Source organism: Carettochelys insculpta, chromosome 28 (genome assembly GCF_033958435.1).
Source record: "Carettochelys insculpta isolate YL-2023 chromosome 28, ASM3395843v1, whole genome shotgun sequence".
NCBI classification, from domain to species: Eukaryota; Metazoa; Chordata; order Testudines; family Carettochelyidae; genus Carettochelys; species Carettochelys insculpta.
This window is the reverse complement of record NC_134164.1, coordinates 5,272,732-5,300,311: the sequence shown is the minus strand read 5'-3', so window position 1 is coordinate 5,300,311 and position 27,580 is coordinate 5,272,732. Positions and strand designations below refer to the sequence as shown.

General features: G+C 44.8%; 3 protein-coding genes across 10 annotated transcripts in view; 2 read left to right on the top strand and 1 right to left on the bottom strand.

Moving 5' to 3' along the window:
• The window catches only part of ACLY (ATP citrate lyase), a 48,557-nt gene extending 42,158 nt beyond the window's left edge, over positions 1-6,399 (top strand). For all 3 annotated transcript variants that reach the window (XM_074978946.1, XM_074978944.1, XM_074978945.1), the window contains 6 exons: positions 639-789; positions 1,524-1,667; positions 3,725-3,838; positions 4,355-4,437; positions 4,721-4,797; positions 5,469-6,399. In XM_074978946.1, the coding sequence (XP_074835047.1) occupies positions 639-789; positions 1,524-1,667; positions 3,725-3,838; positions 4,355-4,437; positions 4,721-4,797; positions 5,469-5,563 (664 nt within the window). In that variant the 3' untranslated portion in view covers positions 5,564-6,399. The remainder of the gene's footprint in view (positions 1-638; positions 790-1,523; positions 1,668-3,724; positions 3,839-4,354; positions 4,438-4,720; positions 4,798-5,468) is intronic.
• Positions 6,400-8,363: 1,964 nt separating this feature from the next.
• KLHL11 (kelch like family member 11) lies at positions 8,364-16,069 on the top strand. Of its 3 annotated transcripts, none has more exons than XR_012642716.1 (4): positions 8,364-8,852; positions 10,412-12,051; positions 13,964-13,991; positions 15,880-16,069. XR_012642716.1 is itself a non-coding variant. In XM_074979119.1 (2 exons), the coding sequence occupies exons 1-2, from the start codon at positions 8,368-8,370 to the stop codon at positions 11,991-11,993; spliced, it is 2,067 nt and encodes a 688-aa protein (XP_074835220.1). In that variant the 5' UTR covers positions 8,364-8,367; the 3' UTR covers positions 11,994-16,069. The 3 variants fall into 3 exon arrangements, 1 of the variants encoding a protein (XP_074835220.1); XR_012642715.1 differs by having other exon boundaries at positions 13,961-13,991; XM_074979119.1 differs by having other exon boundaries at positions 10,412-16,069.
• KLHL10 (kelch like family member 10) lies at positions 12,423-27,548 on the bottom strand. Of its 4 annotated transcripts, XM_074979125.1 has the most exons (6): positions 27,532-27,545; positions 24,334-24,823; positions 21,466-22,083; positions 18,548-18,697; positions 16,521-16,661; positions 12,423-12,545 (listed from the first exon to the last, which is right to left on the bottom strand). In XM_074979125.1, exons 2-6 carry the CDS (start codon positions 24,751-24,753, stop codon positions 12,423-12,425), a joined length of 1,452 nt encoding a protein of 483 aa, XP_074835226.1. In that variant the 5' UTR covers positions 24,754-24,823; positions 27,532-27,545. The 4 variants fall into 4 exon arrangements, with proteins under 4 accessions (XP_074835226.1, XP_074835224.1, XP_074835223.1 ...); XM_074979123.1 differs by lacking the exon at positions 12,423-12,545 and having other exon boundaries at positions 16,179-16,661; positions 27,526-27,548; XM_074979122.1 differs by lacking the exon at positions 12,423-12,545 and having other exon boundaries at positions 16,179-16,661.
• Positions 27,549-27,580: the final 32 nt, after the last annotated feature.

Genomic DNA, 27,580 nt, shown 5'->3' with positions numbered 1-27,580 from the left:
GGGGCCAGATTTTAAAAGGTGGGGACAACAGGTAGGCAAAAATGGACAAGTGTCCATAGACAGCCTGAATCTCTTCATGCTTCTTTGCAAGCGCACCTACTGTATGGAAGTCATGTCCTTGCTGTGCATTGCAAGAGATGTCATGGGCAGTAATTTTCCCCCAAACAAATTTCCATGAGCAAATAGTCATAGTAAAGTACTCTTACACAGAATTGCTATTATTCCAATACACCCAAGAAAACCCAAGCACAAGCCGAGCGAATGCAATGAATGGTGGGATCTCCTGTGTGGCATCTATCCACCCGGAAGGTTGGGCTTTGTGACACAAGTTTTTAAATGCTCTTGGCTTTCAGCCATGGGCACCTAGATTCAAATCTTGGCTTTAGTGTAGAGAGTAAATTTTGTAATGAAACTGCTGTCCCTGCCGTGGGAGGAAGACATTACAGAATCCCCGTTTCTTTCACTCCCCTTGGAATTAAAGCACTGATCCAACAGCCAAAGCATTGCAGCTCCTTTCTCGATGTCCCCGTGTTTTACAATGTGTGGAGAGGAGGTGTATGAAATAGAGGCATATGTTCTGTCCATGTTGACTACTTTCTAGTAAGTAACGTCACCATCTTTCTCTCTCTGTCCCCGAGGTTACCCAAGTATGCCTGTCACTTCATTGAGATGTGTTTGATGGTAACAGCAGATCACGGACCTGCCGTATCAGGAGCCCACAACACCATTGTCTGTGCAAGGGCTGGAAAAGACCTAGTCTCTAGTCTCACCTCAGGTCTTCTCACTATCGTAAGCATTCAACATCTGAGACATCGCTATTCAATCTGATCTTTTACGGGTACTCCTTACCAATAGTGTCCTGGCAGCAAGTGAGAACTTGGCGTGATTCCTGGGCCATGAACTAGCGTGAGCCCCACTTACTCTTTCATCAGTCGTCGTCCTCTGATTACTCTGTCTTTGATTTACACATTAGCATTGTGTTAAACCCAATGCTAATGTGGAGTAGCTGGGGAAATCCGTTAACAAGACTGGAGGAAGTAAGAGCCACTGCAAAACATTAATGTGAATGGGACCCTTTAATCTCTAGGTTGCTGGTTTAAATCCAACCTCAGAAGGTTCATGACCAAAAGTTGACAGCCATTTGATGCCCCTTTATGTGAAATGTGCATGTTTCTAGGTTTGTTTTGTAATATACAAATGTCTATTTCACAAACCCTACCGTCACAATTAGCACTAACTGGCCCCTTCTTATTAGGAGTCTCAGAAGTGACCAAGAATTAAATGGGCCTTTTAATCTTGGCTTTTTGTCCCTAGAGGTGGGTCCCATCTGTAGTTGTTGTTTATGATCTGGCCAACGAATTCCAACTGGTTCATTATCTGAGACCCTGCATAGGCTAATTGTGCTTTTACTATATGTCCCAGTAATAGTGCCCCCACTCTCCTGGATTCTGGTTATCGCACATATGGTAACATGCAGCTTTGGAAATCTTTGCTGGAGTTTAACTTGTATATGTTGGACACAGGGAGACCGATTTGGTGGTGCATTGGATGCTGCTGCTAAGATGTTCAGTAAGGCCTTTGACAGTGGTATGATCCCTATGGAGTTTGTCAACAAGATGAAGAAAGAAGGGAAACTGATCATGGGTATTGGACACAGGGTCAAGTCAGTAAGTAACGTACCTTCTTTTAGTAGGGTAGGACTTTCTTCTGTGGGATAGAATAAATAAATAAATGGAAAAGCAAGTGGAGGAAGGATAGCAACTTTTAGAAGTGGTTTTAGACTAATCCTTAAAACAAATCACTGACACATTAGAGAATATTTGGCTACTAGGATGTTACGGCAGCAGTAGCAAGAGCAGTTCAGCATTAAGCAGTTGTTACTTTATGACCATGCTCATGACATGTTTCATCTCTTACAGTTCAGTACGTAGTCTTTTATAAGAACATAATTCACAGGCCTTAAAATACGTTTAATTTCTGAGTAAATAAAATGTCAATGCGTTGACTCAAATTAAATAAAATCTTAAGTGATTTAGTCCTAAATGTTGAGCCTAGGATCTGTGGGCCAAGAGGTGACTATAGCTGGGCTGCTTAGTAATACAAGTCAAGCCTCTCTAGCCCTGCACCCTTGGGACATGACCAGTGCCAGACCAGAGGATTTGCCTAACCACAGGAGATCAGCATTGTCTAGCAGCATTACCAACACTTCCACTGCTTACTAGACTCTTAGAAATAGCAAGCAGTCATGTATCACCTTAGAGACTAACAAATGTATAAGGCTTTTTTTCAGTCATCTTAAGTGAGCCTTACCATGAAAGCACACAACCTATCTACTTCAGTCCATCTGAAAAAGTGACCTATAAAAGCTCATGACCTAATAAATGTTAGTCTCTAAGGTGCTACATGACTGCTTGTAAAGCTACAAGAGAATATAGCTACCCCTCTGGACTCTTAGAAGATATTTAGGGGTAACTTGGAGTGTAACTAACGCAGAACACAAAACCGAAACTAGTGGCTGTAATCCAGCTTTATGGGACTGTGGGAAACTTGGCCACACCAATGATAAATGAACGTGTCACTAACTAAAATCACGTCGGATCAGGGGTGTTGCTAGACCAGAGAGTGCTGGAATCGAGAGGTTCAACCTGGAGTGGCCATAATATAATTTAATAATTTCCCTGTGGTGGGGAAAACACCAGAGCAGGCTGGCCAGGGGAGGGCAGTAAATTCTCCTATTTACGGACATCGCTTTCCCACGTTAGTCTGTTAAATCGAGGGTTTACTGTAAATGCAAAGTAATGTATGTAGGAAAACCGAATCCCAACTATACCTGTAAAATGACTGGATCTAAATTAACTGTGACCACTCAAGAAAGAGACCTTGGAGTCTTGGATAGTTCTCAGAAAACATGATCTCAATGTGCAGCAACATTCAAAAAAGCAAACTCAACATTGGGAATCTTTAAGGGGTAGATAAGACCAGAAAATCTCCTATTGCCTCTACATAAATACACCCACATTTTGAATGTTGCACACAGTTGTAGTTGTACCATCTTAAAAGAATACTAGCATTGGAAAAGGTTCCAAAAAAGGCAACACAAGTTGGCAGGAGTACGGAACAACTTCTGTCGGACAAAAGACTAATAAGCCTGGGGCTCTTCAGCCTGGAAAAGAGGCGACCTAAGGGGACTTTTAATTGAGGTCCATAAAATCATGACCAGTGTGGAGAAAGTAAAGGAATCACCAAACAAAATTAATAGGCAGCAGATTTAAAACAAAGCTTTTGTGCAGTTTTTTTTTTTCTTCACACAATGCAGAGTTAGCCTGTGGAATTCCTTGCCCAGAGGATGTTGTGAAGTCTATAATGCTATAACAAACAAGATTGAAAAAAGAACTAGATAAATTCAGGGAAGATGGGTCCCTCAGTTGCTATTAAGGAAGATGGGTAGGGATGGTATCCCCAGCCTCTATTCACCAGAAGCCAGGAATGAGCGACAAGAAATGGGATCCCTTAACGATTCCCTGTTATGTTCACTCCCTTGAGGCACCTGGCAATGACCACTGTCAGAAGACAGAAAACTGGGCTACATAGACCATTAGCTGTTCTTTTTGGGGGGGGGGGGGGGGGTTGTGTTTTTGTTTTTTAATGCAGTAAGAACTACAAGAACATATGCACTCCTGTTTGCAGCGACAGACACGCGTGTAATGTGTTCTTAAACTTGCAGATAAATAACCCAGACATGAGGGTTCAGATTCTCAAGGACTACGTAAAGCAGCACTTTCCTGCTACCCCACTGCTGGACTATGCACTGGAAGTAGAAAAAATTACAACTTCCAAGGTAAAACGCCCCACTGTGTGGTGTTCTCTATCGCTTTGCAGAAAAAAAGTCTTTCTGGGTTGTTGAGGAATTTTATTTCTTGGTTTTAATGGAAGAGGGAGTAATGCACTGCTGCCAATAAAAACCAGAGGCGTACTGCTTTCTCAGAGCCAGCTATTGCACCTACAGCATGTACAGTGGATGAAGGGAGCCCTAGGCACCAGGCAAGGCCAAACTGCCAGCCAGTGATAGCTGATAGAGTTCTCTGGAGGAGCTTGACTGTCTTCCTCATTTAACTAGGAGGTAAGGTCTGCAGAGATACCAGGACCCAGCAGAAGTCTACCTTGAACCGAGTAGAGCCCCAAGCAGATGATTCAAATTGACAATGGCTCTCAAGCAGATTGCCAAACTAGATCTCTGTGTTACACAGTGGGGGTGTCTCTTACTGCAAGCAGCATCTGAGGCTAAAACTATTGGAGACGAAAGTTGCCAGATGCATGAGAGTTACTGACGGTTAACATTTTCCACTTCCTTCAGAAACCAAATCTTATCCTGAACGTGGATGGCTTTATTGGCGTCGCCTTTGTTGATGTGCTCAGGAACTGTGGCTCCTTCACCCGGTAAATTGACATATTTGCTGGTCATGTTTACGTGACTCTAGGGAGGAAGGGTAAAATCCTGGTACCGTTGACATGATGGAGGTTTGCTGATGCCATTCAATGGAGGCAGGAGTTCATCCGATAGTTACAAGGCCATGCGTTCTGCAGTAGCCTGGGCTCTCTGGAGAGGAAAGATTTCTGGGAGAACAGAGCCTTGAATTTTTATTGGGGGAGGTTTAAAAGTGCTCTGGGAACCATTGTACCAAGTACTCTGTTACCAAGAACCACTTGACTTCTATTGCAGGGAAGAAGCAGATGAATATATTGACATTGGTGCCCTCAACGGCATTTTTGTGCTCGGCAGGAGCATGGGGTTCATTGGTAAGCCTCACGTGCCCCCCAAAGCCCTATTGTGATGTTCCCTGTCCCCGCCCCCAAAAGACAACTCAGATGCACCCATCTTTTACCTTTTTCTTTTTTACACCCCCTTGTGTGGTGCATCAGCCACACTTCCAGCCTAGGAGAACCTGCTGGGACCCTCTTAGTGCCGGGCTTTTTAAATTACTGGAGGGGTAACTACTGAACAGTAGTTAGCATTCTCACCCATTTCCATGAATGATCTTTAACGCTCCACTGCCCTGACTACACCAATTGTTAACGATTTGTGTAGTTGCTACCAAGAACAAAATTACAAATCTTCTGTGCTTATTCCTAGTGACTGGGAGTGACCTTGTTTCTTATGCAGTGATGGCATATCATGGGTATGCCTTCCTTTTACTCATCCTCAGACAGAGCATAGGATGGCTGCAGTTCTAGCAAGACTTCCTAAAGCCAAGTCCTATGCATGGATTTACACCCCCACCCCACTCCAAAAAAAAAAAAGAAAAAGGAAGCTTTTGTGATGAGCAATAATAACACTTGTAGTCATACCCTACAAGAGGAGTAACTGGGTATAAGATCATTTGTCAGACCTAGAAGGGACCTAATAGTTTTGAAGGCAAAATCAGCCTGGGAGGAATGGAAACTACATCTAAAGATCACTTTCATTTTAGGACACTACCTGGATCAAAAGAGGCTAAAACAAGGTCTGTATCGTCACCCATGGGATGACATCTCCTATGTTCTACCAGAGCACATGACAATGTGATAGTCATGTGCATTGCCTCAAAACAGAGAAGCAAGTTGCCTCCATGGAGAACCATTACACGTGGGACTTAAATGTAAAGGCCATAGGTGTACAGAAATCAAGAACTACTGTGCAAAGCAGCTGATCTAGAAGCGTAGAAACTGATGCGAATAAAACCAAAATGTGTGATATTCTATATGCTACCTGCTCTATTTCATGCTTGGAGGCAGCTGAACTTTGTCTCCCCTGCTTCTTTTAATTTTTTCTACTCATTTTAGTGTGTGTGTGTGTGTGTGTGTGTGTGTGTGTGTGTGTGAGACAAGATTTTAAGATTGAGCTGGGGCTGTGGGGTGTGTTCATTTACTCGCTCCTGGGCACAGCTGCTTTTGACTTGAAGAGCTAGATATGTTAGCCTGAAAATAAGTTGTAACCTTTCTGACAGAAGGAGGAACCAAAACCTGAAGAATATTGCTCCCCATCAGCTGTGATTTGGGGTTCTTTTTGTAGTTTTCAATTTGTTTGCTCAGTGTTCTACCTCCACAGTTCAATAATATCCTATGTAGTGGGACCACTGCAACTATAGCCTATGTCATTCAAACTCTGATGTAGTAACTTAAAATGTGAAGTTGTAACATATATGGCAAAACTGTGTGAAAACTGCCTGTATTCCATTTTCTGTATTTATGCACCCAACTCATCATTTATCACCACATTACTTACAGGAAATGCTGATCCTAGTACCTTAGCTACATATACAAGATGCATATTCAGTGGGTCAATAATTATGGTTGCTACAGTAATTTCACCATGCTACTGGTCTGTTTTATTGTACTTCTAACGTAAATAAACAACACAGGAATAAATTTTAGCTGGATTTTGTATTTTCTTTTGCACCTTGAGATTCAGGACAAATAAATCTCAATTTAACATAGGGAGTTAGCCTCTAAAATGCAGGATAATCTGCATATGGCAGACCTATAATTCCTGCCATCTTGCTTTTGAACGTCAGGCCCTCAGTGTCTCCAACTGGGCACCCCAAATCAAGACGCTTCTGAAAGTCTGAGCCTGGGTGTGCAGCAAAAATCATAGCAGGTTTGTTTTTGGTTGGTTGGGTTTTTGGTCATGTGTATGAGTTAAGCTGCTGTGGCAATGGGGGAAATATGAGTACCTGGGTAAGCATGGAAGAAAGGATTAAGGTCTAACAGCATGTGTTTTAAGATTAGGGGAAAGAGGTCAATATACCTTTCCACAATTTGCTTAGGCCAGGTCTGCACTATGGCACAAAACCAATTTAAGATATGCAACTCCAACTACACGAATTGCATACGTGGACTGGCCATATTGGAAATCCATCTGTCCAGCCATCTGCCCTACTGGGAAGTCAGTGGGGGAAAACTCCCATCAACTTCCCTTACCTCTCAGGATAGCAAAGAATATTAGGGCTCTACCCTTGACCCTGATTGTTTGTTTGATTTAGCATGGCCTCACTAGGTGTGCTAAATCAGCCCCAGAAGATTGACACACCTGTATGGATCTTCCAGTAAGTGTAGATGTACCCTGAGTAAAGGGACTTTAAGAGGCTGATACTGAGTCTTCACACAGTTATGTTGGGCTGCTACATCATTCTGCATTAATTAAGTTAATGTTGAAAGTTATTTAAATGGAAGATGAGCTGTAGCTGATTTTTAAATCAGGGTGACAAGAGTAAACTTGTAATTCATCTCTACTGTAAAGTACAGCTCAAGGACCACACTATTAGTGAATGCCTTGTACCATCCCAGTAGAGCCCCTCTCCTGTTAAATTCCCCAAGAAAAGCGGGGAGAGAGAGAGAGAGACTGAAATTAAGAAAATGGGGTTCACAACTTTTCCTGCTGGCGGGGTGGAACCAAAGTTGATGGGTAAATATACACTTGTGCTTTGATTGGTGGGTACTGCAGGTGCGTAACACTTAGCACAGATACAAATGCTGCCTCCACACGTGTGTTCTCCAGCTGTGGGATGCTCAGAGTAAGCCAGTTTCTTAAACTGGGTTCCCTATCAGACCATGCATGAGCGGGACCTACCTTCTAGGATATTCGTGCCAGGGTTGACCTGAGGTGCCATAGTGATCCACTTGGGGCCAGAGAGGTGCTGCCTTCAGAGGCTCTGCTCGCTTCAGCCAAGTGTCCAGGTCTCTGCCTGTGTCTCATAATGCAGACCCCTCACGGGGTGGTCCTACCTACCTGGGAGCTGGTGCGGCCAGGTGGGGGGGCAGCAGGGCCCCAGGCAGCTGGGTTTCAGGCACTCTGGGGGAAGCCCCATAGCCCTGTTGCCAAGGGATAGGGACCTGCAGCCATTCCCACAGCAATGGAGGATGAGGCAGCCTCTGCTCAGGGGAGTCCATTGGGATCCAGGGGCGCAGCTGCCTGCTCCTCTGTGGCCTCCCTGAGGTACCTGCTTCTTCCTGGTGCCAGGAAGGCCAAGCCACCCACCCCCAGCCCAGTTAAGGCCCTTTGTGCAGAGAGGGAAACTGAGGCAAGGGGGCGGGCGCACCCCCAAACCCTACCCCTTGCCCCACCGGGATTCGAACTGCCGCCCCGCCCCGCCCTGCCCTCTGAGGGGAGAGGCGAGAGGGGCGGGGCCGGAGCATAGCCCCGCCCCTTTCTCGCGTCGGCCCTCCCACCCCGCCCTTTCAGCCCGCCTCTGACTGCCAGCGTGAGGCGGCGCCGTTTGACGAGCGGCGCGCGCGCCCCCGTGACGTGCCCGCGTGCGGCGGCGGCGTCCTGGGTTCCCGCCGACTTCCGGCAGCGTCCAGTACAGCCGTTAGTGGGGGCGGCGGCACAAGATGGCGGCGGCAGCGGCCTTACCCTCACCTCAGGCGCAGATGGGGCCCGTGGGGGAAGGCGACGGAGAGGCGGGTCCGGCGGGCGGCGCGGCCGGCGCGGAGGGGCCCGCCGGGGAGGTGGAGGTGGAGGCGGAGGTGGAGGAGTTCGCGTGCTCGACGCACTGCGGCGAGCTGGCCTGGCGGCAGAACGAGCAGCGCCGCCAAGACCTCTTCTGCGACATCACCCTGGCCTTCGGGGGCGGCGCCGGGCCGCTGCGCGAGTTCCGCGCCCACCGCTCCGTGCTGGCCGCCGCCACCGACTACTTCACCCCGCTGCTGTCGGGCGGCTTCGCCGAGTCGCGCTCCGGCCGGGTGGAGCTGCGGAAGTGGAGCTCGGAGGGGGGGCCTGAGCCCGACACGGTGGAGGCGGTGATCGCCTTCATCTACACGGGCAGCATCCGCGTCGGTCCCGGCAACGTGCACGAGGTGCTGGAGATGGCCGACAGGTGAGGGGGAAGGAGATGGCGCCTGAGGGGAGAGGCGGGGGGGGGCGGAGCGCGTGAGGGCCGACCGGTGACAGGAGGTTGCGGCCCCGGGGGGCTGGGGGTGTTGGGGGATGAGGTGTCCGCAGGTGAGTGAAGGGAAGAGCCTGGCTGGAAGCTGCCTCAGACCAGGATTTGCAACCAGAAGAGCAAGAAGGGCCTTTTTTTTTAAAGACTTGGTTAAAAACTCAATAGTTCTGCAGCTGCAGTGCCGGAATGTCCTTCGTGAATAACGTCAGACTGGGCTTTCTGCAACCCCTGTTTAAAGAAGAGCCCGCACACACCCGCGCATATATTGAAGGGGGAGTTATGCATCCTGTCGAGAGCACACATTGTTTGCCGTTTCAATGCGGGTTGTTCATTGTTGGGCTTTTTAGGTGTTCATTGAAGTATTGCAAATAATCAGGAGGATTTTTTTGTTTGTTTGTTTTTTTAAACTTTGCACTTACAGAATTGGGAGCCACAAAAAAGCTCTTAAAGAGCTGCAGGTTACAGACCCCTGGTCTAAGACACTCTGTGTCTTTCTCTGTTTACTGCTGACTTCCCCCTGCCCGCCAATAGGTCTAAGGCGTATTTGGCCCTTCCACTTTTCCACTAGGGGAGAGGGGTCTGGGCAGGGCCAAATTTCAGTGAGTGACATTTTGATCACCATGGGTCACCATTCAAATCGTTGGGGGGGGCGGGTTGATGGGGCTGTCTTCCTCCCTAGGCAGCTGTCTGATTTGTACCTTGAGTGGGGCTGAGGATGGATGGACAGCTGAGGGAGTAGGGAAGCACAGAGTAGAAAAGTAAAAGCTGGTAAAGTACAAGCGCAGAGGTGAAGGGACTGGATGATGGAGGTGGCTTATAGATGAAGTGCAGAGATGTTGGGAAGTGGTGGTGGGACGAGTGGAAGCAGGAGCTTGGAGGCCATAGCTACGCATAAGGTGGTGAAGTTCAACCCAATGGTGGGGAGATGTAGGAGGGGGCAGTGGGGATGGAGCAGTGGCATGCTCTTCTGAGTCTTTATCCTTTCTACAGGAATAGGATCTTTGTAGCCTCGTGAACAGCTGGGTCTGATTTAGCGCAAGTTTTACAGGTCCTGAATTCTTTGAATGGGAAGGGATCAAAGTTTCTTGTCTGGGGGTAGGCACATGTGATGCATTGCATTTCTCACCTACAGAGAGCATCCCTGAGCTGCGTCATGGAGAAAAAGCATACCAAGTTCATCTTTCTTAAGGTTAATTCGTTAGAAGCTATAGTAGACTTGTTGGAGGCATCTGAACCTAAATGTGCTGATCTGGTAGGTGTCCCCATTCCACCACCAGTTAACATAGCAGAGCCAGGATCTCCATGTAGGGGCTGCAAGCCAAGTGTGTCTGTAGGCTAGAGGGAGCTGTTAAAAGAATAATTATGTAATAATTTCATAAATTGCATCAGGGACTTAGCTATTGTGCTGCAAAATTATTGTTATTGGCTAAAGACATATGACAGGACTTACTGTCCTCTGTTAATGTCTTTCCTCATCTTTGTATATTCTTTAGGTTTTTATTGACTCGGTTAAAGGAATTCTGTGGAGAGTTTTTGAAGAAAAAACTGAATCTCTCCAACTGTGTAGCTATTCATAGCTTAGCTCATATGTATTCCTTGAACCAGCTTGCCCTGAAGGCTGCAGACATGATAAGAAGGAACTTCTGCAAAGTTATCCAAGATGAAGAATTCTACACATTACCCTTTCACCTCCTCAAAGACTGGCTTTCAGACCTAGAAATCACAGTGGACTCTGAAGAGGTTCTTTTTGAGACTATCTTAAAGTGGGTTCAGAGAAATACTGGTGAACGAGAGAGATACTTTGAAGAACTCTTTAAACTGCTCAGATTGTCTCAGATGAAACCCACTTACCTCACTCGACATGTCAAATCAGAAAGGCTAGTATCCAGTAATGAAGCCTGTCTTAAATTGGTGTCTGATGCTGTGGAAAGTCATGCCCTGAGGGCTGAGAATTTGCAATCTGGTAATTTACAACATTTTGCTTCTCCTGTAGCATTGCTGCCTCGTTATGGGCAAAATATGGATGTCATCATGGTGATCGGAGGTGTGTCAGAGGGTGGTGATTATTTAAGCGAGTGTGTGGGGTATTTCATTGATGAAGATAGGTGGGTAAACTTACCACACATACATAATCACCTTGATGGACATGCTGTTGCTGTTACAGAATCGTATGTTTATGTGGCTGGCTCCATGGAACCTGGCTTTGCCAAGACTGTAGAAAGGTATAACCCAAACAGAAATATCTGGGAGCAAGTGTCTAATCTAATAACAAGAAAGCATTCTTTTGGCCTCACTGAAGTCAGGGGGAACTTATACAGTATTGGTGGACATGGTAACTTCAGCCCTGGCTTTAAAGATGTAACCATTTACAATCCCGAGCAGGACAAATGGCACAGCCTGGAGTCGGCCCCCAAGATCCTTCGTGATGTCAAAGCAGTCACCATAGAAGACAGATTTGTTTACATTGCTGCTCGAACACCTGTTGACAGTGATAGTGAAGATGGCTTAAAGGCAGTAATTACCAGATATGACACTGAGACAAGACACTGGCAGGATACGGAGTCGCTGCCACTCATTGATAATTACTGCACTTTTCAGATGTCAGTTGCCAACACAAACTTTTACCAGACAGCATCATGCTGCCCCAAGAGTTACCCCGTCGATAATGAAGAGGTTAAGAGAAAGATCTCTGTCAGAAAATTGGAGGAGATTCTTGAAAGTTTGCCTCCAGAAGTTCTTAGCATTGAAGGGGCGGCCATTTGCTATTATAAAGATGATGTTTTCATCATTGGTGGGTGGAAGAACAGTGATGATATAGATAAGCAATACAGGAAAGAGGCCTATCGATACTGTGCAGAGAGAAAACGATGGATGCTTCTGCCTCCCATGCCGCAGCCTCGCTGTAGAGCGACAGCCTGCCATGTGAAAATCCCATTCAGATACTTGCATGGTACTCAGAGATATCCCATGCCTCAAAATTTGATGTGGCAGAAGGATAGACTACGGCAGATGCAGGAAATACATCGGCATTCTTTAAGCTTGCGAAGAATGCCGCGCTCGCAGATTGAGTGCTAATTCACGGAAGACTGTTCCTGTACTAAGATGGGTTTAAGAATATCGTGCTGTCTATTTTGTAAGTCTCAGTACATTGCCATCATGTATTAAGATTTGGGCAGCTGAACTGGTGACCGGTTTGATGCATAAAAGTAACTTTTGTACTTAAATATTGAGGATTGGAAATAGCTAACACCTAAAATCCCTCTCTTTATGTATCATCGAGAAGAGCATGCAGTAGCCCAGGTTGCTATTAAAGGGATGTGATGAAATGCCTGATGCTTTGAGAAAATTTAATGCAGAATCTATTAATTCTAATTGTCAAGCCCTTATTTTCAAGGATTTATAAGAACTTAGTCTACAGTCACCAGTTCCTTCAGTTTAAAAAAAAAATCCATCTTAGTGCTTTTCTTAACCGTTATATTTAGATGTATTCTTAAAACACCAATTTTATTTGCACTTACACATTGATATTCCTGTAGCTTCTCTTCTGAGTAGCTGGAAGTTGCATATGGTTGGCATCTGTGCACTTGGTTCTCCAAGACTAGAGGCATATGCAATAGTTAGGAACACCTGTATATAAAAATAAAAGCACAATCTTTTTCCATAAAATTACTTCAGAATGTTTCTGTATGAAATATTCTGTTTCTGTATATTGTACAAATGCCAGGGTTTACTCATAACAAATGATTGCTTAAACATCAAATTTACTAAAATGGGACTTGAGACAGCACTTGGGATGATATTGCTCTCTGGACGTGTCATGTTTCTATGGCTTTTCTTTGTTCGCTAGATTAGCAACCTAGGCAAGCAACCTGATTAAATGACTGAAAACAATAAAAATGCTAACAGTTCAAAAAAAAAAGAAGTCCCCATCTATAATATCTGAGGAAATTCGGTATTACTACAAGCAAAATTATTCCATAGTGTAATATTAAAGACTGACCTACTTGAAGGGGTTTTTTTCCAAATATGGTAGGCATTTAATTCCAGTCAGTTTGAAAAGTGAACCTACATCTCACCTGCCTTTGACAATCAATACTTTTTTGCCTTCAGTATATTTTCTCTATAAATTTAAAGTAGCAGCGCCACACTGTCCTTTATCAAATTTGCACTTTGGGTATGTTTTCACTACCGGGAGGATCAACGTTGCCATCGTCAGTCTCATGGAGTTTAATTTAGTGTGTATGGTAGGGATGCGCTAAATTGAACTCAGGTTCCCCCCCACCATACTAATCAGCGCCAGTATTCCAGCCTCTTGCTAGGAGTAAGGAAGTTCCCGTCAACCTCCTGCAGAGGAGATGGAGCAGAAGCTTAAATTAAGATATGTCGACCCCAGCTACATAATTAATGTAGCTAGAGTTGCATATCTTAATTCAGTCTTCCCCTTTAGCCAATGAGATGGTTTTAGTGATCTTAAGCCTTCAGTCTTCAAATGTTTGATTTCTCCATTTATTCTGTTTGCAGCTGATTGGGTGAAATTGTTAATTTTTTTTTTTACATCTGAGATTGTCTTATAAATAGGGCCATGTTGGTTCAAGATTATTTAATGCCATATTCTCTCAAGAAAGGATCCAACACATTGTCCTGTAGAATTATCATTGCCCTGGAAGTAACTATCCAGCTAAGCCCTCTCCCTTTTCCCATTGCTAAAGAGCTCCAGAAAGTTTCTGTTGTTTCTTGTGAATTCCATCATTTTTTTCCACCTCTTCTTCTTCCCTAACTGGGCCTTTATGCAACTGTTTAGATTTATTTCCACAATAAGCCGAACTCAGGATTCTAGGGAAGGAAAGGAATTGTAATGACAGTATCCCAAATGTCGGTACAATTAAATGTTGCGAGGAAAGCTGTATACTCTCTTGTTCGTTTTATGGTATTGCTTATGTTTGAAATGGGGGCAGCTAATTTTGGAACAATCTCCTACACATTTTATTCTCTTTAAAATTTGTTCAACTCTCTGACCTGACACTTCTCATTTTCCAATTCAGCAGGCAGTGTAGATCATGTCTGAAATACTAGGTAAGTCTTTCAACTGCATGATGTGCACAGATTTTTTTGACTTGAATATGACCCTTAACATTGCCTCTTGAAATTCACTTGATGTTTTCTGTGTCATTAACTTGCCATGTTGTAATATTCAGACTAATTCAGCCTTGTAAAAATTATTACAGTATAATAGCTCAGGTGCTATCTAATCACCTGCTATTACCATGATGTTGGATTTTACTTGGCTGTCAAATTATACTGCGAGAGCAAGTGGGCAAGATGAAATTTGCAAGGCAGACTTAACCTGTTTAAGAGAGGAAATCAGCTTATTCAAGTTCAAGGCTGACATCCAAAAGTTGTTGGCCCTGAAAAAATCTGCATGAGTCTGGCAAGGTGCAGATTAATATAATTTATCAACCATACAGAGCGTATCATGATTATACATTTTAAATGCAGTCTAAGCAAAATTTTGGGGTTGCATGTTACCTCAGATCAACCTAAACCAGGGGATTTCCCAACACACTTCTAGTTATCTGTTTGGTTACAACAAAAAAGAACTGCTCTTCCCGTGACATAACTTTTGTCTTTTATACGTATTACCAGATCTTAAGATTCTTAAATGAATATGTGAAAATAATTTCATATCAGGGTGGTCAAACTTGTGAATGCCAGCCGTAGTTTACTGTGTGATGCACTTTATCTCACTTCCGGTGTGTTCAATTGCATGATGAGTTATGTGCACCGTGGAGCATAATTAATTCCACTGCAATCTATTTTATGCTAGTTCCAAGAGAACTCTTCATTTTTTTTAAATAGGCTGTTTAACATTGAATTTATGTGGACCAATGACATCCTCACACGCTGTTTTTAAACAAAATGTAGTTGCCCGTTGTATCCAAAATAATAGTTTTAAGTTGTTGAAAACGTAAATGTCTTGACTGTGGATATAGTTCAGTCCACTAACCTGTTAGTCATATAACACATTCCTTGTGGCCCTTGATTAGCGTAGTGTGGTGTTACATGTAAAACACTCCTTTGTAAAAGTCTGGGCACTCTTAACTGTAGTTATAGCAGGGTAGTTAAACTCACAGGAATCTTAGTCCCATATCCAGTAAGCATAACTAAACAGACACTTGTCTTTGTCTTAATATTCAGACTGTTTTGCTTTTTAAGACAATCAGACCTTTTGGCTGTACTAAACACATGCCATGGAATGCATGTTCCATGTCATAACTGTTCAAAATATTAGTGAAATAGGGTAAATGTGACCAGCTAGACTGGCACTGTAGTCGTTTCTAGGTGCCATGTTTGTACATAGTATTTTACAACAATCTGAATGGTCTATTAGTAACTGTTTTGTATGTATTTTTAATATCTCTTGCACAAGATTAGACACCACTCCAACATATAGAATATAAGCCATGGTTTTCAAATGCCCTAAATTGTCTGAAAGAAGCTTCTTTGCTATCGCTTGGTTTTAGCCCCAAATTATTTTTTCATTACAGAAGAATAGCAGGACTGTTTGATCAGTGTAAATTTCAGACTCTATTATTAGAGGCAGATTTGCCTTGCACAGATTAACAGTTGAAGAGCCTTTGACCTGAATTTACAATAGTGTTCTGCAGTGTTTGACTTGTTTGTAAAGGACCCAGTTAATACAAATGTAATTATATGGCTTAGCTTTATTTTAAGCCACTTCTCAAATTTATATTAGAATGTAATCATTTTTAATATTAACCAGTTTAAGTGGAAGCCTCCTACTACAAGTCCTCTTGAGGATATAAGCCTATAAGTAACACAAGTATTAAATGTAGAAATAACTAGGTGTTTGAAGACCATTAATAATCATAGCTATTCTTGTTGTTGGATCCACATCACTGTGGATCCCATGACCTATAAGGCAGCTCTTCTCTTCTGTCAGTTTTAGTGCAGGCTTCTGGCGCTGGCTGGAGAAGCAGTACCCTCCACACTGGGAAGAACTGAATTGCTTCCTGTAAGGTAAAGTAGAGTTTGTGGAGGGCTGTTTGAAACAAAGAATATTGTATTATTAAAGTTCCTGAAACTAAACAATGTACTAATGTTTTTCTCTAATAAAATTGAATTAAACTTTTTATTTCTCTATTGTTGTGGTGTTCCATATGCTCTCTTGATACACACAAGCATGGTTTATAGCGCTAAAATAGTGTAAATTATAATAATCTGGCTCCATTGAAGAAAACAATTTCCAGTACCAACTCTTCCTGTGAGTTTGTATTCAGTTGCTTTTATTTTAAAAAGTGAATACATACAGTTCTTGCTTAGAAGACTTTATTAGCAAAGTGGAGCTATTCATACAGGTAGGGTACTTGTGGAAGAGGAGTATTTGACTTCATCTCGCTGGGATAATCCTATAAAGTTGTCTCGTCTGGCAGCATACTCCCCAACATTGGCTAGTCCTGGCACCACACAGCAGCTCAAAGCACTACGGTATATGCTCATGTCATGGGCGTCATACCACTCATCTGTCTTTTCATCGTAACATTCAACATTGAATGTGGTCGTGAAACCATTAAAGCCACCCACCACAAACAGAAGGTCATCCACCACTTCAATGCCAAAATTACTACGGGGATTAAACATGGTGGGGATCGTCCTCCAGGTGTTGGCAACTGGATTGTAGGCTTCTGCACTCCGAAGACGGTTGGCGCCGTCGAAGCCGCCGACCTGTGGACATCAAAGAAATAGAGTGTTTACAAGCTGAGGAAGGGCCTCCACTAGATGGTTGATTTGTTACGTGGGTTGAGGACTCTCATGCATTCAGTAGGTGAAATTCAGTGCATACTCGGTTCCATTGACTAGAAGTGCGAGTGCTCACCACTCCTGAAAATTAGACCCTTGAATTTGCATATATATATATTTTTTTTTTTTTTTTTACTGCAGGCTACTATTTTCTTTCCAGTTGCAGTAAAAAGTTCACTGGTATTGTCAGATTTTTACATCCTTTTATCTAAAGGAGACAAAGGCATAGGATGTTTGTGGCTTACTTAGAAATGATCCAAAATTCACTTTAAAACTACATGAAAAGAATTGAAATGCGCTGTTAAACATTCAAAGTAGGGAAATAACAGACAAGGTTCCAAAGCCAATTTTTAACTCTGCTCCTTTTGCATATTATGGTATTCCACATACATCTTGCTATTTCTCAAACACAATTTAGTTTTCTACAGCGTTGGATATGGATAACTTCTTGTCACAATTCATGCCTAGCTGTATAAATCTTGGAGTCTTACTACCTACTATATGAAAATCTGAAGAAGTGGATCTTACCCACAACAGCTCATTATCTAATACATCTGTTAGTCTTTAAGGTGCTATAGGACTGCTTTCTTTAATAAATGTCAATATCAGCCTTTCTTCTCAGCGGATGTTAAGTCCTTCGATGTTACTGGAGGTCAAATAGCTGAGCTATAAACATGAGTAACATGCACCTTCTTTTAAGTGAAATTTTGGGGAATGAGAGAGCTGGATATAGTTGCTACCTGTAAACCTCAAGGGGCAATTGCATACTAAACTTTCATTTCATCTGGGGGAAGGTTATAAAAATGTTTTCTTCACTGTAGAAGAAATCTTCATACTCCCTAGGATCCAGAGAATTCAAACACTCTGCACTTGCATCATAGGTGGTTAAAACTTGTATTTGAGGAGATTGATTTAACTGCATGTACACAAAAGGAATGAGTATAACTTAGGGCTTAATCTTGAAACTCAAATTTGGCTCTTTTGGTGGAATTTACACCCTTTTTTATTAAAAAAACAAAAAAAATTCATCTGGAATGAAATGCCTAAGGAGAATCAGATCATAGTCCATGAAAAGGTGAATACCTGATGAGTGCACACTTCATTCACAGAGGCAAGAGTTAGGGTCTACCAATACAATAGAACCACAGAGTTAGACACCTCAGCAATGAAGGTCACAGGGTGGTTCTTTCAGAAGTTTACAACGGAACTTTAACTTAGTACAGTTTTACCATATAGAAGAAAAATGCTGCTTTCCCCTTTTTTATTTAATATTGTGCTTTTTTGTTCCTGCTGCTGGTTCCAAAAGTGATGTGTGGTTGACTGGTCCGTTTAACTCTGAGGTTCTGCTTTATGTTCACTGCATTTGCCTCACTCACTTTCCATCCTAACAGCTATGCTGTAGTGGAGAGAGCTTTCCTAGCACCTGTGTAGGTTCTGTAGTAGCCTGTTGCTCATGACACTGGTTAGAAATAGACTGAGAAGGGAGCATGCAGCAGCAGCATTTCTCAAAATGGAGGACCTGCTAAACGTCTTCAGTAGGAACTTGCAATTCCCTGCTAAACATTATTTCAAAGCTATAGCTGTTAACGTTATTTCAAAAAACTTAAGTGGAGGAAAAATGCATTTAGTTGTGCCCCTTCTCAATAAATGGTTCATTCTTTTTTGCTCAGCCTTGCCTCCTAAACTCCAATCATAGAGGAATGAAATTTATGAGCAGTGCTCCAACACTTTAAAACTCCCCAACATTTTAAAACGAGACTAAATGCCACATGTACATCAACCGCAATGAAAGCTTATGGCTGTCACCTTACCGCATAGACATGCTCTCCATAAGCGATTACTCCTATTCCACTTCTTCTGCTTCTCATGGGTGCAATTAGTGTCCACTGGTTTGTCTTAGCATCATATGCTTCAGCTGTGAATAGGCATTCATTTCCATTGAAACCACCACATATATAGACCTGTTTTAAAAAGATTGCAATATATCTATTTTTGGGGGGGAAATAGGTTTTTATGGTGAAATGATCCTATCCTTTTCAGAACCAGCGTCTTCCTGGGTAGGGAAGTGCAGTGAACTGGGCAGCTGAGTTTGGACTTTTGTTTCTTGAGATGAGTTTTACAGAAGCAGTAGAAATCCTTTGCTGGAAGGAGCTTCATCCAATGGACAACTGAACCCCAGGGGGATGAGAGGTTGCAGTAAGTGTCCCCCCATAAGCTGAGTGCTTGGGTGGCCACCCAGGAGAGATTCAGGTGCTGCCCAGCTTATCAGAGTCCCCACAGCTGGCAGGAGGTGTTTCTACAACGGTGCACATCTGCACATGCCTCAGTGCACATAATTTATTACACGTGGATGGGAAAAATCAGAGGGAACATTGATTGCAGTACCTTATTCTTATCCTCTCCACAGTCTTATGTTAGTACCCCTCAAGATACTGCCTGCCTGTTCTTGGACAGCAAGAAGCCTGAAGTAGCCAGGGTCTAAGGATAAGTTGTGAAGTGGAACGTGATAGACTGATGTAAATTTGCACTCCCCCTGGAGTAGTGATCTCTTCCACTTTCTGGTGTTATCACTCCTTTCAGCAAATCAAAATGATGCACAAATCTACCCCACAGGGCTCCTCTTCCCATCAAAGGGCCTGCCATCATCTGGAGGAACTGGTGATGTCAACAAATCAATGTAAGAGATGAATTACAACCCAGAATTCCTGATTCCTTGGGTCCCCTGGTTGGTATTACGATGGCTTAGAACTAATCTGGTCTCCATGATCCTGCGATGCCTTACTTCTAATGTTTCTTTTTAAACCCTGGTAAGATTTAACTTCTCCAACTTTTTAAAAAGGCTCTTTGACACATATAATTCTCTAGCAAATATACCAAAACCTTAAAAATATTTTGCACTTATTATGGCAGAAAAATGTATTAATCAAATCATCATAACATTGTTGCACATATTGTAGATTGTCTCTCCCATCTACAGGTTGAACCTCTCTAGTCCAGCACTCTTGGGACCTGGCTGATGCCAAATCAGTGAATTTGCCGAACCTTGGGAAATCAGAACTGGCAAGCTGCATTACCAGCGCTCCCACTGCTTACTGGGTTCTGAGAAGACATTTAGGGGTAAATTACAGCTAAACAACAGCACAGAATACAGAAAGCCAGGACTGGTGTCTGCAAACAAACTTTATGGGACTGTGGGAAACTTGGCCAAGCCAATGATCAGTGGACATACAGCTATTTAACTAAAATCATGCTGAACCATAGGTGTCGCCAGACGAGAGAGGATCCATCTCTAACAGCTTTGGGCATCCTAACCCCACCTCAGCGTCTGTGGGACGCTGATTTCACATGCTGCATGCAGAGAAGGGAGGGGCTGCAAAAGATACCATTTCTTTTCATGCTCAAATTGGAATTTTCCCCAGTGTTGTCATTTTTAAAGCTTATGAGAGAGAATTACCAAGCACTAGCCAACTGCTGTCTCTGGCCCACGTGCATACAGCTTCTGAAATCCAAAACTGTAGTTCAAAAGCAGAATTTTGCTCTGAACTAGGAGTCGGGGACCGGGGCTCCTCATCCCAGCTGTACCCCTCTCCAGCAGCAGGACAGGGCATGCCACTGCATGCCTCTTACTTCCCTCTTCATCCCTTTGCTTTGTCTATTTAGATGGTAAACTACAGGTGCTTAGCACAGGGGGGCCTTCAGCTGAGGCCCCTACCCTAATGCAAAGAATGTCACGTCTATTGTACATATGGGCACAGACACCAGTGGTGCTGCACCTCAGAGCTCGTCTATACTGCAGAAGCTACAGCAGCACACATGCAGCATTCTAGCTGTGCAGCTGCAGTCCAGTAGTGTAGATACGTGCTGCAGCACCCAAAGGGTCTTTTCCACTCCTGCAAGTGAACCCACTGCCTCCAGAGGCAGCAGCTGTTGAGGAATTCTTCAGTGGATCTAGCAGTCTGCACTGCAGCTGAGGTCAGGTTTAATGATGTCTCAGAAGTGCAAAGTTTTGGGGTTAGGGATGTTAAAGAGCAAGTAATCGGGTGTCTGAGTAACTGGAACTATGTTAACGCTCCCCCTCCCACTCCTGCTGGTCTGCATTTAAAAGGCTGAGTGGGCACATAGGCTGGCTCGGCTTCTGTCCCTGCTGTGAGGATCAGGTCCCTCGCCTCTCCCTTGCCAGTCAGAGCAGCAGGAGAGGTGGGGTAAGAGTCTGCTCCCCACGGCAGGGACAGAAGCTGAGCCAGCCTGGGTTGGGTTCAGCTTTTTAAATGCAGAGTGGCAGTCAGGGGTAGTAGGGTGGGACTGCTCGATCCTGTCTCAAGCAGGGGTCGAGGCTGAGCCAGTGGCTCCTTATTTACTTGGAGTGGGGGGACTGCAAGTAATGGTAGCACTAACCAATAAACAGAAGCTTATTGGTTAGTCATGTAACCGGATATTCTATTACATCCCTTTTTTGGGTCTACTTAAGTTTTAAAGTGTAGAGCAGCCCTTAGCATTAAGATGTATCTGATCTGGAGGTTTCAGCAGGATGTTCAGTGCAGCCTGTGTGCACTGGTGTAGGTACTTTCTGGATTCTAACAAATCCCCATGATTCTCTAGGTGACTATCACGCATGCACTGTTCAGCATGCTACTCAGGTTTGCTACCAGTCCTGCTCTCTTGGTCATCAGAGGAGCGTATGGCAGCGGTCATCTGCCATCATCTTAAACCCATTTTTTTTTTTTTTTACCTTTCCATACAGCGTGGTAGCGCTTGCATCACTTCTCTGTTCGTGCATGGGTGCGATCAGCGTCCACTGGTTGGTCTCTGGCTCATACCGTTCTGCCGTGTTCAGACGCACGTAGCCGTCGAATCCTCCCATGGCATAGATGAAGTTGTTAAGAACAGTGACGCTCACGTAGCAGCGTCTCGAGTGCATGGGAGCAACCTGGTGCCATGTTTTCTTTAGGGGATCAAACCGTTTGACGCTATTAAAATAATCCACGCTGTCAAATCCTCCAATGATATACACGTAACCTTTTAAATAGGCAGCACCGTGGTAAGCACGGGGGCTTTCCTGCTGACATGTCACATTCACCCATCTGTCTGCCCGGGCATCGTACGTTTCAATGGCATTGGTTGGGCTGCCCCCGCTCCAGCCACCAATAGCAAACAAGATTGCATAAGGCAGGCGAGGCCTGGTGAGTGGGTTGGTGAAATCAGAACTGGAGGGGCCGTTCATGTTGAGATCGTACATGGCTTTCAGTGCATTTATGATGACAGGCTTGCATTCCTCGCTGTCCTTTACATAGTCATGCATTTTAACGTTGTTCATGAAATACTCCGCATGCATCAATGCTAGTCGAACCTAGACAGGTAAAGGGGAGGTGGCGATCAAGATGTGTTGGCAATGAGATGGTCTTTATGTAGTAGGGGATGGGTTAGCTAGAAAGAATTCAATTTTAGCCATGCTGGAGTAGACCATCTGAAAGGAAGAATGGTTGCCTAAGAGGGTTATTAATAGGATTACCAGACTTTCCAGGCCCTCACAGGTCACTGCTCCAGATTGGGCCTGGTCTTGGCATTGACCAAAGGCTGCTGTTACCCACTGTCTGTTCACAGAACCAGAGGGCAAGAGAGCCTTGCGGGACATCCAGTCCATTCAGTGGCATCTGGTGGAGAACTCTTCCCTAAGCTGTACTGGCCCTGGGTGCCACAGGACTTTCCCTACTTCCCTTGGGGAGACTGTTCTTTAGCCTGAGAGGTCTTCATGCTCCCTACTACACCCCACTAAATAATTCCTTCCTTGGTGTAGTCACCCCAGGTTTGTAGGTGATTATAGTTTCTCTACCCCCTACCTCCTCAACCATTGCTTCGCCAAGTTGCAAAGACTTAATTCTTTTAACCTTTCCTTGGCAGTCATTTCCTCTGGGTCCCTAATCATTCTACTTGTAATTTGCTACACTTCCAGTTTATCACCTATCCCCTTTTATAATGAGGCAGAAGTGAATGTATTGTCGCAGGTATGCATACATCAGCCCTATATAAACAGCAACTTCTTATCAATGACAAAATGCATCTGTAGATGAAACCTAAAACTGAATTGGCATCACTTGCTACTGCATTGCATCGCATGTCTGATTCAATGCCCCCAAACTTCCTTAATGCAAAGTATGCTGAGCGATGCCTTGCACCCTTCCAAAAAGAAGAGCGCAGCAAACTTACATTTCTGAAAACCAGGAAGTACTCATTTAAGATAGACACTGCCCCTGTAACTCAGCCTTAACTCTGCCCCCTCCCCCCGAGTGGTTAATAGCCACTTGGAAAGGATGGGGCAATGGTCAACAAACTACCAGTGGAAGTGGTGCATTCTTCAGCTCTTGAAGTCTTTGGTAGGACCAGATACCCTTCAGTATAATATGCCTCAGCCAAAACACAGGTATTGGGCTCAATACAGCAGTAACTAGATGAAATTTTCCATCCTGTCTGATACTACAGGTCCGGCAAGAGGACCTGATAGTCCCTTCTGGTCTTAACATCTCTTAAGCTATAATTAGCTCTCTGGAAGGATTAAGAGCATGCTGTTGTCAGAGCTGTTTTCCACTGATGTGAATTCCAGCATTAATCTCTATGTGTGCCCACTGTGTTCGTTGTGTTGGGTGTAGCTGTGCTAAAGGTGGCAGATTCACCAGAGCACAGTTGTGACTGTGATACGATGAGAGAGGCATGTACCTTGAGGGCTCACACATGCCTCATTTTCGATGCTGAATTTTCAGCAGACACAAGCAAAGATGCCTTTGCCATGGGGGTTGTCAACAGCGGGTGTCCTACAGAACAGGCTCTCAGAGACCTCAGGAGTGGTAAAGGGAAGTAATCGTCAGGACCAGGGTGGTTGGAGTAAGCTCCTTGTCTGTGTGCAGACACTGAGCAGCTAAGTAGCTCCTGCTTGCAACCTTTATCTGAAACCATTATTTTACCTTATCAAAGAACTGGTGGTCGACTTTATCCCAGGGTGCTCCTGTGATGAGAATACAGTGTTGATGTGTGTTATTGGCGTGTTTGGACACTGGTGAGAGGGCAGAATTAAGATAGCACTGCAAGAGGTGGGGTTGGTCTGTCTTATCTTTGTTTTTCATGGATTTCAGAGATTTAAATTAGCCACTCAACTGAGCAATGTTACCGCTGTGTTAACAGTTTTTGGGGACTTAATTTCCTTGGTTTACAGAAAAATTCTTTTCAGTGGGTAGCTGTGTTAGTCTGTATCTGCAAAAACAACAGGAAGTCCTGTGGCACCTTATAGGCTAACAGATATTTTGGAGCATAAGCTTATATGGCAAAAGACTAACGTCAAATTTCTGGTACCACAGTCCAGCTTTCCACAGCCTCTGTGGCAGTAATTTGTTGCCGTACTGGTCAGTGCTCAAGGTTGCACAAAGCTCTGTGGACTCCCTCCCACTCCCTCCCAGGGATCTTTGAACAGCCACTGTTCTTACATTTCCTGTGCCTTAAAAGGTGCTAAGTTCAGTATAAGGAGTTGTTACTCTCACCCCTTCCAGTGCCACCTGCCACGGTTTAGCAAGGAAGGCGTAACGAAAGAGAAAAACAGCAGAAAACTGACCTTGGGCAGCAAGACTGAAATGTACTGTTTCCTGTTTTGGGGGTCATGGGAAATCCATTTGAGAATGGCCTCAAACACTGCATCTTCTTGTTTCACGTTGAGTTCGTCCTTTTCAATGATGTCTTTAAACTCATTGACCGAGAGCTCTAGAAACTCCGTAGAGACCTTGACCATTTCCTCAAAGTTGTGCAGGATGAACATGTAGGCCGTCTGCCGCAGGTCCGGGCAGTGGTAGTACTCTGTGAACTTGCAGATGCCAATGCAGTTCTCCAAGCACAGCTGAGACTTTAAAAACTCGCAACACCCCCGGACAATGCCCATTATGTTGAACTGGTCTGCTGCAGCCAGGAGCCGCTCCACATTGTCGGCTGTGACTGGCACTGTCCTGGTATACGCGTACTCAATAATTAACTTCATCATGTCGGGGGAGATGCCAGGGATATTATACACTCTCTTCTCTGTGTTGTTCCAGCCGCTGGTAAACAAAGCTCTGGAAAATGAAGCAACACTTTATTAAACAGCCTAATGAAAAAATGAACTACCATTGTACATATATGTGTATGTGTGTATATATATATATGTATGTCCCTTCTTCACCAGCTCACAATCCAGGTGGTTAGATGACTGAGGGTGAGCAAGAGCAGGGCTTTGGATAATTTCACCTTGTGTTTTTAAACCAGACTACAGGATAGAGACCCAGTCTGACCCACTTGTTGGCCTGTGTGCAACAGGGCCAGGATGATTGGCTGCCTCATTGCAGCAGAGACAATGAAGAGAAACTGAAATCTCCTCTGGCTTATATGGGAGATGTCCCACTGGACATTTTGGCAGGGAAGTGTAAGGAATCCTGGAATATCCCCTCCCATGCTCTTCTGCTCTACAGCTGAATACTGGACAGCAGGTTCTAGGGCTCTGGTTCAATATTAGACTGTGGCCTGATACGAGTTTTATCTGCGCTCTGCCTAAACAATGGATGCTGGTTCCAAGGCTCGGCCCACCCCAAATCTATCTCACAACAATGACTCCAGCCAAGACAGCAGCCATTGTCCTCATCCTCTTGTTCTGCTTGTTTCCAGAGCTGACCTAAAGTAGGAACTGCAGCTACACAAGATGTTCTTGTGGGCATTGAACTCTAAACCATTGACTTTGATGACCACATCACAGAGTTTCCCCTCCAGCCGAAGCTCGTTGAAGACCGTGCAAGCCATAGCGCTCATCTTTCTCTCCATGTGGGGGTGGGGGTACCCCGCTGAAGTCGAGGTGTCATCCATGTCTGTAAGCCTGGAGACAGCAGAAGCAACTCTGCTTCCTGGGCTTCCTCCTTTCCCCTCCTACATGTTCTTTGAAATGCGTATTTGGCCCAGAAGTTCCAGAACGCCCCTGATAATGAGCTCACTGACAGAGTTGGGTTCTGGAACCTTTCCTGTACTTAGCAGCCTCTGGGAGGGTTGCTCTAGATCAACGGAGCTGCCGTGATCGCTTGCGTGGGGGCTTCTGTTTGCATCTCTGCCTCAGCAGTGGGGCCCCTTTCCACTGTTCCCTGGCAGCACAGCTACATTGGAGCTTGAATTCCTAATATGTCTGATGTTTCAGATAACCAACCAATGCTGCTTATCCCCGTGGGACTGCATACTGAGGTCTATGGAGACAGTTTTCTTCTAGCTGGAGCCTCTAAACTCTTATTATACCAATTTTACAGATGGGAAAGCTACAGAACAGAGAGTTGAAGTGGATTCCTTAACACTATGCAAGTCAGCGGCAGTGCCAGGAGTTAAGCTTATCAAATTCAGCCTGTTGGGTTGCGCCTGCTTCCTGCGAGCTGGAGGGGCAGTAGATTCCTGCAGCAGCCCAGACTAGGACCAAGGACTCTGTTCCTGACTCTGCCACTGACTTACTGTCTGACTACGAACAAGTCACTTCTTCTCTGAGCCTGAACATACCCATCAATAATATGGGCAATAAGAAAAGCACGCTACTTTGTAAATGCTTTGAGATTTATGAAGAGAAGGAGATAAAAATGCAGCTGGGTTTTGTTTAAAATCAAATGAAATTGTTATTGGGGGTTGGGTTGCAGGAAGTTCAGAGGCAGTTAGTCATCGTTCCTTTGTTTTAGGTTTGGCGTTGTGAGATAAGAGTTAGGTGCCATAACGTTCCACTTCCTCTCTTCAATTTTAATAACTACAGAACTTCTATTTAGTGGCCTTATAGCACTTACTGCAATAGGCTGGGCTTGTGCCAGCTAAAAATGGGTCTGTGACAAGGTTTGAGTGGCAGCGGTTCCCTCCTATGTTGGAATGGTTTAGAATATCTGTTTCCGGGCTATGAGGAATGGGGAGAGGCTAACCCTGACCAGGTGCAGGGCTGAGCACCTGTAAATGTGACCTCTTCCTCCAGTGAGAAGGGTGAGTGCTCAGCAGCTCCTGGCAGGACCAGGCTCTATAATGCATATTATCAGCTTTCTCCAGACCACCTCATCCCAGGCTGGAAAATACCGGGATGAGGCAGGACCAGCTGGCTTCAGACCTTGAACTAAGATGCCCTGCTGGCCTCCGAGGGCAGAGTCACAGAGAGCTAAATCCGCCATGTCCTGCAGTGATGGAGCACATCGAGGGAAAACCCCTTATACTACCATCCCCTGAGGCATGCCCTCAATGCAGCATTTGTATCCTTAGGCCCATCCACCCCTAGTCCTCCTCCTGCGCCCAGCCCCCCCCGGCCCTAGTTCTAGCCCAGTCTTGCCCCTTAGCTTAATAACCCTCCTCTCAAAGGGGGGGTCAAAAGGACACGGTGGCGGGAGTGGGGTTCTGTCACCCTCCAGCATTTATACCCCCGTTCAATGGAGAGCAGTGGTTTGAGCTGGGGGGTGTGTGGGGGGGGTGCACTCAGAGAACTGCAGTGTGAAAGGGGTCACCAGTACAAAAACCTGAGAATGCTGCCCCACCCCAGCCCCCACCTACCCTAACAGACCCCACCCCCAGCTCCCATGTACCGATAGACCCCCCCACCTACCCTAACAGACCCCACCCCCAGCTCCCATGTACCGATAGACCCCAGCCCCCCATATACCCTGATAGACCCCACCCCCAGCTCCCATGTACCCTAATAGACCGCAGCCCCCCCACCTACCCTAACAGACCCCACCCCCAGCTCCCATGTACCCTGATAGACCCCCCCAGCTCCGCATTTACCCACACGGACCCCCTGAGCTTCCTCCTTTCCCCTCCTTCATGTTCTTAGTGACCTAATT

Excerpts from the sequence above, each read along its gene's own strand:
- KLHL11 (XM_074979119.1), top strand. The coding sequence starts at position 8,368 with ATGGCGGCGGCAGCGGCCTTACCCTCACCTCAGGCGCAGATGGGGCCC. Across the intron at positions 8,853-10,411 it reads GTGCTGGAGATGGCCGACAG|GTTTTTATTGACTCGGTTAA; the intron begins GTGAGGGGGAAG and ends TATATTCTTTAG.
- KLHL10 (XM_074979123.1), bottom strand. The coding sequence starts at position 24,753 with ATGATGAAGTTAATTATTGAGTACGCGTATACCAGGACAGTGCCAGTC. Across the intron at positions 22,084-24,333 it reads TTTCAGTCTTGCTGCCCAAG|GTTCGACTAGCATTGATGCA; the intron begins GTCAGTTTTCTG and ends TTACCTGTCTAG. Across the intron at positions 18,698-21,465 it reads CTACCACGCTGTATGGAAAG|GTCTATATATGTGGTGGTTT; the intron begins GTAAAAAAAAAA and ends TTTTTAAAACAG.